We start from the raw sequence: 18,198 nt of genomic DNA, 5'->3' as shown, positions 1-18,198 counted from the left end.
GGACACGACTGAAGCAACTTAGCACATAGCACTTGTATATAAATAATTCCTTTGCATATATTTGCATATGTATGCTATATATGCATATCTATATATCCATGCAAAACTATATATGCAGTATATATACATAGTTTTGCAGATAGATCAACCAAATGGAATTATACTGCAAGAATGCTTTTGTACCTAGTTTTCTTTGGTTTTTCTCTTCTACAACTGACCTCTCATGTCATGAACACAGACCTGCAGACTACAGTATAGTCCCTGTCTCGGGTTATGCCCGCTTTATTTAGTCAGGCCCAGATTGACTTTGGGACACACAGGTTGTTTCCAGTCTTTTTACCTTATAAATAATGCGACAGTAAAAACATCACCCACATAGAGTAACCTTTCGAAGTGGGGTGACAGGGATGCAGGCGAAGAGCTCGTGCAGCTCAGGATTCGATTAAATCCCTCTGGTGTCAGCCAAACCTTGGCCTGAGCACACATGCGGGCGAGGCTCTTATTTTCCCTGAGCCTCCGCTTCCCCCCTGTGTAAAAGGTATGCAACCCTCATCCACCGTGCTGAAATCTACAAAGCCCTCCCTCATTTGTGGCAAAACTACCCTCTCCTAGTGTGCTGACAGGAGGTTACTAACAGTATGGTATGACTGTTCATGCACTTTGCTGCAGAAACAGTAATATGTTTGCTTGTGGTTGCTTTTTAACAGTACTTACCCAGTTTGGGGAGTATTTTTTTAAAGCTGTCATCGCCCAGAGGGCCCTTTTTGCTCTCTGTGTTGTTGTTTTTTTTTTTTCAGCTACACTGTGCGGTTTGTGCGATCTTATTTCCCTCCCAACCAGGGATCGAACCCATGCCCCCCGCAGTGGAAGCATGGAGTCCTAACCACTGGACCGCCAGGGAATTCCCCTAAAGAACGCTTTCATAACCTGTTTTCTTACTTGCCTTCCCATGAAACTTTAATGTCATAGACACTCTTGTATGTCTGTATGTGTGCACGAGTGCATGCTCAGTCGCTCAGTGGTGTCCCACTCTTTGCGACCCCGTGGACTGTAGCCCTCCAGGCTCCTCTGTCCATGGGAGTCTCCAGGCAGGAATACTGGAGTGTTTTGCCATTTCCTTCTCCACGGGATCTTCCTGACCCAGGGGTTGAACCCACGTTTCCTGCATTGGCAAGTGGATTTTTTTACCACTGAGCCACCTGGGAAGCCCATCTGTCTGTGTACTATATGCATCAGTTCAGTTCAGTCGCTCAGTCGTGTCCAACTCTTTGCGACCCCATGAATCTCAGCACGCCAGGCGACCCTGTCCATCACCAACTCCCGGAGTTTACCCAAATTCATGTCCATCAAGCCGGTGATGCCATCCAGCCATCTCATCCTCTATCGTCCCCTTCTCCTCCTGCCCCCAATCCTTCCCAGCATCAGGGTCTTTTCCAATGAGTCAACTCTTTGCATGAGGTGGCCAAAGTATTGGAGTTTCAGCTTCAACATCAGACCTTCCAGTGAACACCCAGGACTGATCTCCTTTAGGATGGACTGGTTGGATCTCCTTGCAGTCCAAGGGACTCTCAAGAGTCTTCTCCAACACCACAATTCAAAAGCATCAATTCTTCGGTGCTCAGCTTTCTTCACAGTCCAACTCTCAGAGAATATACACATGGACATCACCAGATAGTCAACATCGATATCAGATGATTATATTCTTTGCAGCCAAAGATGGAGAAGCTCTATACAGTCAGCAAAAACAAGACCGGGAGCTGACTGTGGCTCAGATCGTGAACTCCTTATTGCCAAATTCAGAGTGAAATTGAAGGAAGTAGGGAAAACCACTAGACCATTCAGGTATTACCTAAATCAAATCTCTTATGATTATACAGTGGAAGTGAGAAATAGATTTAAGGGACTAGATCTGATAGACAGAGTGCCTGATGAACTATGGATGGAGGTTCGTGACATTGTATAGGAGACAGGGATCAAGACCATCCCCATGGAAAAGAAATGCAAACAAGCAAAATGGCTGTCTGAGGAGGCCTTACAGATAGCTGTGAAAAGAAGAGAAGTGAAAAGCAAAGGAGAAAAGGAAAGATATTCCCATTTGAATGCAGAGTTCCAAAGAATAGCAAGGAGAGATAAGAAAGCCTTCCTCAGCAAAGAGATAGAGGAAAACAACAAAATGGGAAAGACTAGATATCTCTTCAAGAAAATTAGAGATACCAAGGGAACATTTCATGCAAAGATGGGCTCGATAAAGGACAGATATGGTATGGACCTAACAGAAGCAGAAGATATTAAGAAGAGGTGGCAAGAATACACAGAAGAACTGTACAAAAAAGATATTCACGACCCAGATTATCACGATGCTGTGGTCACTCACCTAGAGCCAGACATCCTAGAATGTGAAGTGAAGTGGGCCTTAGAAAGCATCACTACGAACAAAGCTAGTGGAGATGATGGAATTCCAGTTGAGCTATTTCAAATCCTGAAAGATGATGCTCTGAAAGTGCTGCACTCAATATGTCAGCAAATTTGGAAAACTCAGCAGTGGCCACAGGACTGGAAAAGGTCAGTTTTCATCCCAATCCCAAAGAAAGGCAATGCCAAAGAATGCTCAAACTACCACACAGTTACACTCATCTCACATGCTAGTAAACTAATGCTCAAAATTCTCCAAGCCAGGCTTCAGCAATACGTGAACCGTGAACCTCCAGATGTTCAAGCTGGTTTTAGAAAAGGCAGAGGAACCAGAGATCAAATTGCCAATATCCGCTGGATCATCGAAAAAGCAAGAGAGTTCCAGAAAAACATCTGTTTCTGCTTTATTGACTATGCCAAAGCCTTTGACTGTGTGGATCACAATAAATTGTGGAAACTATATGCATATCTGTGTTTTATGTGCCAAAATATAAGGTCCCCACCAAGAACCAGTTTCTTTGTAGAGAATGCATGGACCTAGACCAGTAATTCTCAACCAGGGGTGACTTTGCTCCCCAGGGACACTTGGCAATGTCTGGAAACAGTTTGGGTTGTCTCGGGTGTGGGGAAGAGGTTACAGTTAGCATCGGTGGATACAGACCAGGAATGCTGCTGGCTTCCTCCAGGGCACAGCAAAAGCCCCTCCCCCCACAATGTGCCAAACTTGCTAGATTGGGAAACTCTCCTCTAGACCCCATTGGGGGTTCCTCCCAATATACTGTATGTCTACTCGTTGCCTTGCTAAAAATCTGAGTTGTTCCGAGTTTGGAATGCATCTGGCCCCTGGTTTAGGAATTGGGATGCTAAAACCTACATCCCAGATTGGTGAGACGACTGTTTGGGGGCTGATGTGGTAAATTGTGTTTCTTGCCACCTGGCTGTGGTCCATGCTCACCCAGGATGAGCCAAAGTGCCTGGGTGCTCAGGGTCCCATGCCGGAATGCTGTCTTTACCTTGAGCAAGTCCTGCTAACTGGGTCCTGGCCCCTAGGGTGCTCAGGGCTTTATCCAGCATGCCCAAAAGCTTGCATCAGCACCAGGTCCTTCCAAATGGGCCTGTTATTTCATTTATAGGCTTTGACCAAGGTGCACGCTGTCTGTCTGAACACGTCCCTGGGCTCAGCCAGCTGCCAGCGGTAAACTGGCCTGGAGCCGTGCGTGGGCCCGGCTCCTGTGTCCTGGGGCTCACACAGAGGCTTCCAAGCTCTCTCACCCACTTGTGACCCACTGAGTCAGGTGATGTGTAGACAGAACCCTGCAGCAGGCAGTTCTGCCCCAACCTGGGTGCCACCGCTACGAGTTGGCCAAAGAGACACCATCCACCAAGCGTTTTCCAGGGCCTCTGTCTTCCCGAGGGAGCCCTTGGCTCTGTCCTGGGTAAAGCAGTGTCGGCCCAACTGGTTTTCCTCCTGCACCAGGGCGGGCGCTCATCAAAAAGGGAGCCGCCAGGCCCAGCGATGGCAGAGAGCTCCCAGCTCAGCCCCTGCCTCACCCCCCTCTGGGGGAAGAGGCGCCCCAATCCTCCATGCTCGTGGTGGGTCCCATGCCTCCCCTGCAGGGCTGCTCCTCAGGGGCTGTCCTGTCCCCAGCGTAGCCCGCTGTTCGTAAAGGTGGCATTCTGCTCTCCCTTCCTCAGGCTATCCCAGCGCCTGCACTGTCTTCTCCCTTCTCCCCACCTGTTCAGTCGGGTCCACTATTCAAGGCCTAGGCCATGTCACGTGCCCTCTGTCAGCACCCTTCCAGACCCCCTGCACCCACTCCCTTCCCCCTCTGTCTGGAGCTGCTCAGTACCTCGAGTACCTGGGGCAAGAAATCATTTTCATTTCATTTATTTACTTATTCAGTTCTGGCCGCGCCGGGTCTTTGTTGCGGTTTGCAGGCTTCTCGTTGCCGTGGCTTCTCTTGTTGTGGAGCATGGGCTCCAGGGCACACGGGCTCCGGGGCACGTGGGCTTCAGAAGTTGTGGTGCACGGACTCAGTTGCCCCACAGCATGTGGGATCTTCCTGAACCAGTGATCCAACCCGTGTCCCGTGCATTGACAGGCAGATTCTTAACCACTGGACCACCAGAGAAGTCCATATGGTCACGAAGAGTTGGACATGACGGAGCAACGGAGCTTGTATTTGTGTATATATTTGCATGTGTGTTTATTTGTGTTGTATCCATCTGGGCGTGTATGTGTGTGCCCGCGCACGTGTGTGTACCCGCTAGGTAAATTACCAAAAGCGGGGGCAGTGGAGCAATGTTGTGACCCTGCAGAATGCCCACAGCCTCAGATGTGGCGGAGGGGGTGGCCGTGGCCTGTCAGGGAGAGATCCTGTAGGATTTGAAGTCCTGGGGCCGCAGAGACACACACCAGCTCCCTGCTTCCTCCCCGGGTTCACACAGTCACATCAAGGCTGCAATTCTGTCACCCGACAAGCTGAGCCCTCGCCTGAAATAAACATGAGAGAGATGTTTTGACATGTGATGTTTCAAAAAAAAAAAAAGAGTCAAATGTGCCTGAGCGACTGTTTTAAGAATCTTTCCAAGAGGAGCCGAGTCAGGGTGGGTGGGACAGATCCCCTGAAGAGGAGATGCTCAGAAACATGAGTTCTATATTCACAACGGAATTGTACATTTTTAACGTTTATTTTTAAAAGCTACCAACCGCGAGTGTTACAAAATACAAAAAGAAGTGGAATTTTAAAACTGTGTCTCCCTCCCCCCCACCCCCTGTCACTCGGTACCCCTCCCAGAGACAAGTGTGATGACAGTTTTCCTCTGTCCTCTTCACATCTTCTGTGCATTTTCAAATATTTACATATATATTCTTCCCCCCTCCACCTGTTGTTTCCAGCCTTGCCTTATTCGCTTGACAGTGAATCTTGGAAGTCATTCCATATCAGGATACATCTATCTTCCTCATTGTTTTCAACAGTTGAAAAGTATTCCATGCTGTGGTTTGTTTTGTAATTTTAAAATATAACGATACATTTGGAAAAAACCACATTCCTTTTTCTCTCAACTCCTCTTTAACCTTAGAACTGTGGGCCTTTTATTAATAGAACTTTAGGCTTCAAAGGAATTTGAATGGGTCTGTGTAAAAGTGTCTCGGGACTTCTAGAGCGTCCTAAGCTCTCTCCTCTCCCCCTGCACGAAGGGTCCTGGTCCTCTAGGGCGGGTGGGGCTTGGCTGTCCTCTGTCCCTGGGCCAGTCTCTTTCATTTGCACCTTAAAAAAAATATCCCTGTCACCAGACTGCCTTCACTGTTTGTCAGCACACCGAACGGGGGGGGGGGTCTTAGAAGAAAGATTTGTTTTTAAAAAGTAACAAAAATTAAAATTTAATAGCATATATAAAAACAGTCCTGGGATATACCAAGAAGCTTTGACTAGATCGCAGTATCGCATGAGAAAGGGGGCCGGGGATCATCTGTGGATTGTTCATTTACTGACTCATTCATTCATTCTAGACCATTCATTCATTCTAGACCATTCATTCACAGACCACTGTCGGGCTGTGCCTTGCCTTGATGCCAGGGTCTGAGGGTGAGCAGGCCACATGGCCTGCCCTCAGGGAGCTCACAGTCAAACAGTGAGCACAGCCCAGCACAATAAGTTGTCGTCTGATGGGCTGAGCACAGGGGCCCTGTGGGGTCCCAGGAGAGACCCAGGCCTGCTCGAATGGAGGCTTCTGGGAGGAGCTGATGCCTGTGCTGTGCTTCAGGGCCTCATTCTAAGCAGGCCTGGGAGGGGCCCTGGCCAGCGGCCAGCCGACTGTACCAGGAAGACTCCCAGGTAGATATTTCCTGGGTGCAGTGACAGGGGGACTTAGTGGAATGGGGCATCACTGGCCATAGACTTAGAGCCACCTGGGTTTGAATCGAGCTCCTTCACCCACTCCTGAGACCCTGGGCAAGTGGCTTCACCTCCCTGGGCCTCAGTCTTCCCATCTGGAAAGTGGAGCTAGTTCGCGGTACCTGCCTCTTAGGGTTGTTGGGAGCACGAGTCGCGGCAGCTGGGCACAAAGAGAGGGCAGAATCAGCGTCCTTTCCTGTTGTCCCTGTCCATCTGTGAAATGGGCATGTTAAAGCGTCGACTCTGGGGTTTAATTGGATGGTGCACTTAAGGAATCTGACTTGGTGCCGGGTGCGCAGTGAGTGCTCCTTACGTGTGTTCCCAGTTATTCTTCCATCATCTCCTTACTCACCTCTGACACCCAGAGCGCAGGGTACCCATCGGGCTTCCGGAGTCTGGGAGACCCCACCCCCAAGTCCAACGGGAGCCCAGGCCCCCCCCAGCCCAGCTGTCCTTTCTGTTTATAGACTTGGAGGTGGAGGGAGGCGCCCCTACTCCCCGGAGGCCTGCAGGGCACTCCGTGCCGTAACCAGGCACACCTCCTGAGGACCCACTGCCAGCACGTGTTCCCGCACTTTAGGTGACACACTTGTCCTGTGGAGACAGCGTGTCTCTGCCAGACCAGTCGTTCTACAGCCTGCCCGCCCAGCTCAGCCCTGGGGAGGGCGGGTGTGCTGGAAGAGCCCGTGCCTAGTTAACTCGGGGACGCAGGAGAGCAGCTGACCTATGTTGGGATCAGGGGGAGATATTGAGGGATCCGGTGAAGACAGCCCCTTTGCTCTCAGCTGAATGATGGAGCAGTCAGGCCTCCTTAGGGCCTCGTAGCACCTTGTTAAGACTGTTTGTTAAACCGATGCTTTGGGGAGCTAAACAGTGGATATTATTTGTCGTCATCACCATCATCTCAACTGGAGTCTCTTTGGTCTTTCTCATGTACCTGGCATGTGCAGCTCTCACCAGACATTTTACAAGATTCTCCCAACACCGCCACCCCCATTTTACAGACAGGAAAATCGAGGTTGAGAGATTTGCTCACAGCTACCTAAAGGCAGAGCTGTATTTGCCCCCCACCTGCCAGTCTCAGAGCCCTCCCACCTCCAACTCGTCAGAGCCTCCCTCTCTGTGCCCGTCTCCACGTGTTTCATGGTCCTGGGTGTGTTCTCTTGGTTTCTGTCTTGCTCTCTCTCCGTCTTGGCTATAACCCCCATCCAAGCCACCACAGTGTGCCACACCTGGCCACGCCTGGCTATACCTGACTACACCTGGCCACACCTAGCCAGACTGCATAGCTGTTCCCAGAGCCCACTGAGAGGGGTCAGAAACCAGTACTTCCCAGGGAAGCACCACCTCCCGCCGCTGGGGGATGGGTGGACCCTGTGGGCTCCCAGAAGCCATCAGTCATGCCGACGCCTCCTAGCTGGGACCCAGGTCCCCAGGGAGGGGACACCACGCTGGTTTTTGCTGCCAGCATCTGGGGTTCTGAGGGCTCTGTGCTCCCCTGTTCCTGCCCATTTCCTTCTGATCTGACTGCCTTACCTTGCTCTCCCTTCTCTCCTTCTCCTTTTCTCCCCCATTCCTCCTCACCTTCCTTCCTTTGTGAGCACGTTGAGTGAGCACGTCCTCTGCGCCAGGTCCTGTGACTGAGCACCGAGGAGCCAGTGTGACAAGGTGCAGGCCTCCTCTTGGAGGGCGTGTGTACTGGGGGAACAGGCACCCAAGGGCCCGTCCAAGCGCTGGGGACCCCCGGCCAAGGCCAGGCCCGGGACAGGACCTAGGCTTGGCCGGGGAAGCTGCTCCCAGGAGCTGCCACTCTGTGAACGAGGAGGCCCTTGGCCGGGCGGACAGCTGGGCAGCAGGCCTGGGCCGTCACGGCGCACCAGTGTGGCTGCAGCACAAGGAGGGGTGAGGGGTGGACACCTGGGCCCTGCAGGCCACAGTGGGGCAGACAGAGTTTTAAGATAAGAGCCCGGGCGACTTCCTTGCTGCTCCAGTGGTCAAGACTCTGCGCTTCCAATGCAGAGGGTGCGAGTTCGATCCTTGGTCAGGAGGCTAAGATCCCACACGCCTCGTGGCGAGACAAAAACAAAAATAGATAGCCTGGAGTGGGGGTCCAGGTAGATGGGAGACCCCCTGGGGGACTCGGCCCAACCTCTGCCTGCCGCCCCCCTCCTTCTCCCCTCCCTGGGCCTGAGGGCCCTCCTGGGTGCAGCCAGGACTGCCCTGCGGTGACCGGGCACAGGCCAGGGACGCAGGACACCTGGATTCTAGGCCTGGCCTGGCATCCTTTCCTCTCCCTGGCCCTCGGTTTTCCCATCCCCAAATGATCACTGAAGGCCCCACAGAGCTCTCCATGTCGAGCCAGAGCTGGGAGAATGCAGCAGTTTTGGGGGAGCACTTCAGGGCCTGAGTGTCAGGCAGACCCAAATCCCAGCTCCACCCACCTTCTGTGTGACCTTGGGTGTGTCAGGTCCCCTCTCCGGGCCTCAGTCTCCTCCCCTCTGAAATGGGCCCATGACAGTTCCTGCAAGTCCTAAGGCTTCCTGTTCAGGAGCCTTCGACGGCAGAGTGAAAGGCCAGGATGTTCAGCAGTGCTTTCTGTAGTGTCAGCCCTCAATGTTGCTGTTACTGTTACCGCTCAGCCGTTGTGCAAGTCTGATCCGGGCACAAGGCAGGGAGGTGCCACCAGGCCCTGGGGGCCCTGGGACAGAGCCAGCGTCACCCTCGACAGCGTGGGCCCCATGACCCCAGGGCACCCTGCACAGCTGACAGTGTCCAGTTGCAGAGGGGGAGGGGGGCGCACGTCTTGAATTGCTCGGAATTGCCCCGTCAGCCGCGGGCCACCCAGTGCCACCCTGACTCAGGCTCCTTACCTAGATGGATGTGTCAGACACCCCGAAATACATGCAGGGGTCATGTTTTCCCTTATTGTCACCCCCTCCCTAATGACATGGCCTTTTCTACTTAAGGAGCTCACACCTGTTCTGTGCAAAATAAAAGTTATTTTCAGAAACATATTCTTCCAGCAAATATTTATTCAACAAGTACTCCAGGCTTGGTGTGGTTCTAAGCGCTGGGTGCAGCAGTGGGTGAAAGAGCCCCCGTTTTCATGCAGCCGACAGTCTAAAGGGTGTCAGGGAGCAGCCAGCCACCCGTGGGCCAAACGCAGCCAGCCACCTGGTTGGTTTTTTTTTTTTTTTTTTAAATATTTATTTATTTAGCTGTGCTGCGTCTTAGTTGCGGCATGTGGGATCTATTTCCCAGACCAGAGATGGAAACCTGGCCCCCTGCATTGGGAGCTTGAAGTCTTGGCCACTAGACCACTGGGGAAGTCCACAGCCACCTGTTTTGTAAATAAAGTTTTATTGGAACACAGACATCATCTCTGCTGCTGACATGGTAACGACAGCAAAGCTGAAGCTGAGACAGCGACCCCATGGTCCATAAAGCCCAAAATATTTATTATCTGGCCCTTGATAGGAAGAGTTTGCTGGGCTCTGGTAGAGATGAACAAATGAGGAGTCTTCTTCTGATTTGTTCTTGGTTGGGGATGTGTACAATATGATAGAGTTGGAGGAATGATTTAATTGATTTTATTTAACTTTATCATCTGCTGACATTGGGATCCAAAATCACAAGTGTGGATCCTAAATAAAATCATCATCAATAATAGAGGGACAGGGACTTGCCTGGTGATTAAGACTCCTTGCTTCCCTGGTAGCCGGGTGGGGCCGGGTTCAATCCCTGAACGGAGAACTGAGATCCCACATGCTGCACAGCGGTGTGGCCAAAAAAAAAAAAAAGCCCGTTTCCTCACTACAGGCAGTGTCCCTGGTAACAGTTTTCTCTGGAAACTTCCAGAGGCCTCCCTTGCTTATTCTCACATGCATATATGTCTTTGTCTTCACAAAGCTGGTATCACAACACACGCGCTGTTTTGTTACCTACGTGTAATAAAGGGAACTGACTTTGGGGGACAAAATACGAATGTTTGCTCGGATAAGACAGACAGCTTTCTGTGACAGTCAGTAGTCTTTCTGAGCATCCTTTTCCTTGGCTGTGTTTGCTCCATCATCCTGTATGTTTCACTGATGAACTCCTCAGGTGGTAGGTGCCCAATATGCTCCTGGAGAGGAGTGGACAAATAACTCCAGAAAGAATGAAGAGATCACTGGTGGACAAATGACTCCAGAAAGAAGAGATCACTGGAAAAGACCCTGATGCTGGGAAAGATTGAAGGCGGGAGGAGGAGGGAACGACAGAGGATGGGATGGTTGCATGGCATCACCAACTCGATGGACATGAGTCTGAGCAAGCTCTGGGAGTTGGTGATGGACAGGGAAGCCTGGCGTGCTGTAGTCCATGGGGTCACAAAGAGTCGGACATGAATGAGCGACTGAACTGAATTGATATTTCACCGATCCCCGTCTTGTTGGATGTTTAGGATGATTCCAGTATTTGCAATATTTTGCAATCTTTGCGCTCCCATGGGGAAGCATCCATGTTCACAGATCTTGGCGAGCGTGTCTGATGATTCTCTTGAGATAAATTTCTGGAACTAAACTGGCTGAGTCAAGGGTGTGCACGTTTTAAATTTCAGGACATGTATTACCACTTGTTTAAACACAGCCCTCAAAGGCGTCTGTTAGGCTGGTCTCCCCAGCCTGGGTGTTAGAAAGCTGTCCATCATCTGTCCTGAGCTGAGGCGGTCATGTTTGTCTGTAAGACAAGGGCCCAGAATTTTCACCCACCACCAGCTTGGGTGCTTGGTGACCTAGTCCGAGCAAGTGGTTTTTATTTTATTAATTAATTATTATTATTATTTTGCCGTGCCGCACTGCATATGGGATTTTAGTTCCCTGATTAGGGATTGAACCCGCATCCCCTGCAGTAGAAGTGCGGAATCTTCACCACTGGACCACCAGGGAAGTCCCCAAGCAGGTCTGCCAAGTTCTCATGGCCTTCTTAGAGCATTTTAACGTGCATTTCCTCACTTGTGCCTCTTGAAGTATCCTGGAAAAGGTTCGGGGGGTTGTGTGTGGGAGAAGCCCAAACCTGGGTTCCAGGCTCACTGCGAGCAACCCGTCCGTGCCTCTGACTTTATCATCTGAAAAAGTTTGTCATCCGAAAAGGCCAACCAAGTGGACTTAGAGGGGTCCTTGGAGATGTAAAATGTTAAGATGCGATGACCTCATGTGGCAAATGGCAGCTAAAATTTGGATTGTGGCTGTTTGCTATTCATCAGGGGTACACGCCAAATGGGGGGGCTAATTTGGACGCGTTTGCTCCTCAGACAACTCTTCTCTTCAGCCATCGTGTATTTTCAGACCACCTTGTAGATACGTACTCCCCTGCAGACAGTAGAGGGTTTTTTGTGGCAGCCTGTGAGGCAAAGCTGGTTTGGAAAAACACTCTGCCTTAAAGCTTATTTGAAAAACCTGACTTACAGCAAGTTCTAGAGAGTTTTGGACCCTTCCTGTGGTCTTCCTGTGGCCTTGTGGGCCTGAGAGTGAAGATCAAGCCTTGTTGATGCAAAGGACCCCCAGGGTCCGCCGCAGTGAGACGTGAATAATGTGCGCAAGTTGTCCAGCAGGCTAACGGAAGGCAGTGCTGACAAACAGCCTGCTTACTGAAGGCTCATCGACAAGATGAATTCCCTTAGATGATCCTACCCCCTGGAGTACTCCAGATTGGGGGGTTCGGTGTTAAGACGTAGTGCACGAGATGGCATTCAACCAAATACTTAACATCTGCTTTGTCCAGACACTAAGGCCCAGAGAGGTTAAGTAACTTGCCCAAGGTCACACAGCCACCATGCGATGGAGCCTGGCTTCAAATCCAGGCATCCCGGCTCCAGAAATAGTACTTGTCCAAGGGAGAAGGAAAAGAAACAGGCCAATTATAACGAATATATTGTGGGACGTTCTACAGCAGTGCTCTTCACTGGAAACTTTCTGCTATGACGGACATGTACTCTATCCATGCTGCTCAATATGGTAGGCACACGTGGCTATGGAGCCCTTGAAATGTAGCTTGAGCCACTGAAGAACTGGATTCTTTGTATTTTTCAAATTTCAATTAATGTAAATAGCCACGTATGGCTATCGTGTTGGACAACATAGGTATAGAGACCTGAAGTCTAGGGAACAGGAGTTGAGGGGCTCCTGAGACAGCCTTGGGTGAGGGGGAGTTCAGGGAGGGCTTCCTAGAGGAAGAGCCACGAAGCTGAAGCTGAAATCTGAATGATAGCCAAGAGGTGGTGGCTGCTCCAGCAGGTCCCAAGGTGAGGGAGGCCTGGGAGGGCCTGGGGGTGGGAGAGGGACAGGGGACAGTGGAGAAAGAGCCCCACCAGTGAAGGTCCCACAGGCCATCCTTCCGGTGTTTGGACTTGACTCTGGGGATCTATTGAAGGGTTTTGAGCAAGGATCCTGCAGGCTTCGAGTTCAGCTTTGGAAATTGTTACGGGAAAAGAAGGTCTGGGAGGGGACCAGAGGTGAAGGAGGCAGGGGAGCCCCAGAGCTGGCCAGGGTTGGACGGAATGTTCCCGAGGGAGACTTTGAAGGGCTTGGAGGTTGACCCGACACGGGGGTGAGAGTGGCAGGGGAGTTGGGGATGCTGCCTTCCAGAATCCCGAGTCTGGCTTAGCAGTGGAGGGAGCAGACCTCCCTCCCTGCCTTCAGGGATTCCACATCCCTGAGCATGAATCTTACACCTCTGCAGGAAGGCCCACCAATGGGGACGCATGGAAGCCTATGTGTTTTTTGCTGAGCACCGTTTACTCCTCTACCCCCACCCTGCCGCCCAGATCCTTCCAAAGGAGGTCAGGAAGCGTTCCCCTGCCTCCTGCCCTGATTCCACCCTCAGCAGTCTTGGAAGCTGGCCATTCTGATTTCCAGGGGCCCTTCCTCTCTCACTCAGCACTCAGAGATCCCCATCTCTTGTAGGGGGGAGGGTTGCTTGTTTGTTGCGCTGCCCTGGGTCTTAGCTACAGATGCAGGATCTTTGTTGTGGCATGCAAACACTTGGTTGTGGTACTCAGGATCTAATTCCCTGACCAAGGATCGAACCCAGGCCCCCCTGCACTGGGAACGCAGCATCTTAGCCCTAAGCAGACTGATAAGTCCTGGGAGCACTGAAGATGGAGAGAAGTTTGGCCAGGGGCAGAGTGGTACCCACACAGGACCCGGGAGGGTTACTCCTTCAGCCCAGTTTACCAGTCCTGCCTCCTGTGATGCCTTGGGCAGACCCGGACGGTCGGTCACTCTAGTTCTCAGCACAGACGTTTGGACCCGTCTCTGAGAGCAGTAGGGAGCCCAGGTGGGTTCGAGCAGGGGACGATGCAGCGTGATTTATCAGCTGGATAGGCTGGTAAATAGGTTTATCAACCGGACCAGGTTCTGAGTATTTGCCCCTGATGGAAACCTCTGGCTTCTTCTTGCAGGATCAGCTGAAGCAGTGTTTCTCCAGGCGGACCCCCGAGGCCAAGGACACCGACACCCTCGTGCAGGAAGCCGACAGTCAGTATGGGACGTGGCCGGACCAGCGCCAGAGCGGGGAGAGGTAAGTGGCATAGGGAAGGACCTCTGGGGGGGAGTCAGGGCCCCCATCTGCCTCCTGATTTCTCTGTTACTAAATAGAACCCCCATCTGCCTCCTGATTTCTCCGTTGCTAAGTAGAACCTGTTTTGTCTGTAACAGGTTGTTGTGTAATAAGAGCAACCCATTCTTTTTATAAAACAGAAGTTTAGAAAGTACAAAAAGAAAAGATTTTAAAATGATATATGAAATATCCAGAATAGGCAAATCCATAGAGACAGAGGAGACTTATGGTCGCCAGGGTTAGGGTGAGGGGGCGGGGAATGACTGCCAAACAGGGACCAGATTTCCTCCTGGGCGGATGAAGATGTTCTTAAACCAGAGTGGTGATAGTCACACAGCATCAAGAAGGAAAGTGAAAGTCGCTCAGTTGTGTCCGACTCTTTGCGACCCCATGGACTATACAGTCCATGGAATTCTCCAGGCCAGAATACTGGAGTGGGTAGCCTTTCCCTTCTCCAGGGGATCTTCCCAACCCAGGCATCAAACCCAGGTCTCCCGCATTGCAGGCAGATTCTTTACCAGCTGAGCCACAAGGGAAGCCCACAGCATTATGAATGCACTAAATGCCCCTACTGGTAAATTTCATATTACATGTTTCACCACCATAAAAAAAAAAAAATTGCAAAGAAAATGAAAACTAACTTTAATGTCAAGACACAGGTATCACTTTCATTAGTGTTTTTGGTTGTCTTTCCAGACTTTTTTTCTATGTATATATATTGTGTGTTTATGAACAGAGGAGCATATTATACATACTGCTTCATAAGCTGTGTCAGCATTTAGGATCATCACTATTAGCGGCGTGGAGGGCCGCTCAGGTGTCAGCCTGGCTGGGAGGGAATGTTATTACGACTGTGCAGAAAGAAGCCTGAAGGTTACCACGCATCACCTGGACTCAGGAGGCAGCAGGCCTGAATTCCAGCTCCATTCTGGCTGGCTGCGGGGTCCTGGATCATTTAGTTATATTTTCCAGATTCTGTAGAAAGGGTGCGTGCGTGCGTGCTTAGTCGCTCGGTCGTGTCTGACTCTGTGTGACGCCAGGGAACTTAGCCCACCGGGCTCCTCTGTCCATGGGATTCTCTTGGACTGGAGTGGGTTGCCTTGGCCTCTTCCAGGGGATCTACTCTATCTGGGGATTGAACCCGCGCCTTCTGCATCTCCTGCATTGGAGGTGAATTCTTTACCCACTGAGCCACCTGGGAAGGCCCTGTAGAAAGGGAATGATGCTCACAAAAACAGCCGAGATGTACTAAGCAGATGGGCCCAGCCCTGTTGTAAGCTCTGAAGCATAACATTTAATGCCATGGTCCCATCTTGCAGAGACGAAGACTGAGACACGGGGTGGGCGGGAGGGAAACTTGTGTTCACAGTTGGCGTATTTCCCGGCACTTAGTCGTAGGAGTTTGATACGTTGCCCTTGTTCATCGTACCTGTTTGTTTTAAAACTGCAGCTTTTCTTCTCTTGCCCTTGGGCGGGATCAAACACAGTAGCAGCTTTGTGGACACCAAGGGTGGGCTTGCCATGTTCTCAGCTCACCTTTCCCACCTGAGGGGCGCAGGATCACACGGTGTTTTAAAGCCAGGAAGATCCGGGTCAGCCCCAGCGTGGCCACTTCCCTGCTGTGTCACCGTGTGTCTCAGTTTCCTCATCTGTGGGTGTCGCGTCCAGGGATATGGCGTGTCCATGGTTAAGATGGACTCAGACCCGGATATGGTGTGTCCATGGCTGAGCTGGACTCAGACCCAGGTCTCCCAGCTCCTTCCCTTGCCCCCTACCCCAGTCAGGAACAGCCACACCCCTCCACTGACTTATGTCCCATAGCGGTCATCGGTACCCTAGTTGGGGGGAGGTGAGTGAAATTAGAAATGGGTGGGCTTCCCTGGTAGCTCAGCTGGTAAAGAATCTGCTTGCAACACAGGAGATCCTGGTTTGATTCCTGCGTCAGGAAGTTCCTCTGGAGAAGGGATAGGCTACCCACTGCAGTATTCATGGGGTTCCCTGGTGGCTCAGAGAGTAAAGAATCTGCCTGTAGTGTGGGGAGACCTGGGTTTGATACCTGGGTTGGGAAGATCTCCTGGAAGAGGGCATGGCAACCCACTCCAGTATTCTTGCCTGGAGAATCCCCACGGACAGAGGAGCCTGGCCGGCTGTAGTCCATGAGGTCACAAAGAGTCGGACACGACTGAGCAACTAAGCACACAAGAAAAGAAAAAGGGAAGCACGGGTTTCTAATAGTACACATGAAGGCCGTTTCGTTTTCTTTCCTAACCTGTGCTATATGGTTAGTTAATGAGCTTACTTAAATTTCACTAGAATGTTCATGCAGGAGCACGGGAGTGCGAGTCTGGAAGCCTGGGTCCTGGTTTTGCTGTCACTGTCTGACCCTGGGAGGCCCCTCTCCTCCGGGCCTGTATCCTCCCAGCTCTTACAGGGAGAGGGGGAAACCCGGCCACTGGCATCTCCACCTGCCCCCGTTGCCGCCCCCGTGTCATGGTATCGCTCGCCCCCTCCTGTCTCTCGGAGGTACTGCAGCTCCTCCTCCCAGAAAGGGCCCAGGCGCGGCTTTACTCCCAGCTCTGAGCAGCAGCGCCACCTGCTGCCCCCTCGGTGGTATTTCCCTCATTTTTTGTGGCTCTGCCTCAATCCCACCCCACGCCGGAAGGTCCTGCTTATTCCAAGTAACAAAATCCGCTCAGAGCTGACAAAAAGCAGGCTGTGCTCCCTGAGTGAAACACCAGCACACCCAGGTTGACAGCTCTGCCCAAGAGTGAAGGTCGGGGGTCTTTGGGGGCAGTCCCCATCAGGGACATGGTATCTGGTGTGCTGGTCCCCTCCTTCTTTAGGGTAAGGCTTTCCTCTGCTCTTGACTTTAGGGTCTTTTTGAGAGAGGAGCAGGGAGCCTATTTAATTGTGAAAGTGAAGTCGCTCAGTCGTGTCCTACTCTTTGCAACCCCACGGACTGTAGCCTAGCAGGCTGCTCCATCCATGGGATTTTGCAGGCAAGAATACTGGAGTGGGTTGTCGTTTCCTTCTCCAGGAGATTTAATTTTAATGGCTTGATTTATTTATAAATCTTCTATCTTTTGTGGTTCCAATTATCCGAGTGGTACTTGGAATACAATTATCATGGCTAGAAATTCCAGGAGGAGAGAGAGGGTCATGGACCTGGATTCTGGGGTCAGGTCTGCCCCTTCTGGCAAGCCTCTTCACATCTCTATGCCTCGGTTTCCTCATCTTTTGCAAAGTTAATATTTAATTTCGTGAGGTTAATCCTATCCTATAGGATTGTGGGGAGGATGAAAGGATATAGCTTTTCAGCACAGGGCCTGGCACATAGTAGGCACTCAGTAAATCTTTGTCGAGTGAGTGAATGAATGAATGAATGAATGAAGCAATGCAGGATATTCCCGACCTCTTGCCCCTCCAAGGGTGATGGCCAGTGACGGTTTGCTCGCCATCAGCGCTGCCTGACAGAAATGCAGCACAAGCTGCACACCCAAGACAAACACGCAGCTGCAGTGTTCTAGTAGCTACATCAAGACAGTAAAAAGAAAACCAGTGAAATTAATTTTTTTAAGTTTTTTTTTTCTTTTTTTAAAGTCTTGATTGAATTTGTCACAGTATCGCTTCTGTTTTTTTATTTTTCTTCTCACCATGCAACATACAGGATCTTAGCTCCCCAACCAGGGGTTGAACCGTCACCCCTTGCACTGGAAGGCGAAGTCTTAACCACTAGGCCTCCAGGGAAATCCTGGCGAAATTAATTTTAACAGTATATTCTGTTGCACCCAATACCTAGTGTGTGTGCTAAATCGCTTCAGTGGTGTCCGACTCTGTGCAGCCTTATAGATTGCAGCCCGCCAGGCTCCCCTGTCCATGAGATTCTCTAGACAAGAATACTGGAGTGGGTTGCTGTGCCTTTCTCCAGGGATCTTTCCCACCCAGGGATCAAACCCGCGTCTCTCATGTCTCCTGCATTGGCAGGCAGGTTAGCACCACCTGGGAAGCCCCACTGAACCCAATAGACCCTAATACTGTCCTTGTAACATGTAATCACTATAAAGTTATTGACGTGGTATTTTACTTTTTAATTTTTTTCACTCCAAGTGTTAGGAATCGGCGTGTACTCTGTACTCTGGGCCCAGCTCAGCCCTCACTCACCCCATTGCAAGGGCCCAACGGCCACAGGTGACCCGCGGCTCCCCTAGTGGACAGCACAGAGTTAGAGGGCCTCGAATGCGGGAGTGGCTCCTCCCATTCCGCACCTGTCCAGGTGTTCCAGAGGCACCGA

At 51.2% G+C, this 18,198-nt stretch overlaps 1 protein-coding gene and 1 long non-coding RNA gene across 6 annotated transcripts in view; one reads left to right on the top strand and one right to left on the bottom strand.

Annotated features, from left to right (window-relative positions):
• The window catches only part of KIAA1671 (KIAA1671 ortholog), a 179,626-nt gene that overhangs the window by 148,891 nt on the left and 12,537 nt on the right, over nucleotides 1-18,198 (top strand). For all 5 annotated transcript variants that reach the window (XR_014069076.1, XM_081542953.1, XM_081542954.1 and 2 more), the window contains one exon: nucleotides 13,750-13,868. Coding sequence is in view for 4 of the 5 variants with exons in the window: in XM_081542953.1 (XP_081399079.1) it covers nucleotides 13,750-13,868 (119 nt within the window). In the remaining variant the exon portion in view is untranslated. The remainder of the gene's footprint in view (nucleotides 1-13,749; nucleotides 13,869-18,198) is intronic.
• LOC145526690 (uncharacterized) lies at nucleotides 4,285-8,548 on the bottom strand. The gene is made up of 2 exons (XR_014069079.1): nucleotides 7,896-8,548; nucleotides 4,285-4,906 (listed from the first exon to the last, which is right to left on the bottom strand). It is a non-coding gene; the product is annotated as an uncharacterized LOC145526690 (long non-coding RNA).

This window comes from Giraffa tippelskirchi, chromosome 11 (assembly GCF_054371585.1).
Source record: "Giraffa tippelskirchi isolate mGirTip1 chromosome 11, T2T-mGirTip1v1.2.pri, whole genome shotgun sequence".
Lineage (NCBI taxonomy): Eukaryota > Metazoa > Chordata > Mammalia > Artiodactyla > Giraffidae > Giraffa > Giraffa tippelskirchi.
This window is presented reverse-complemented; position numbering and strand designations above follow the sequence as displayed.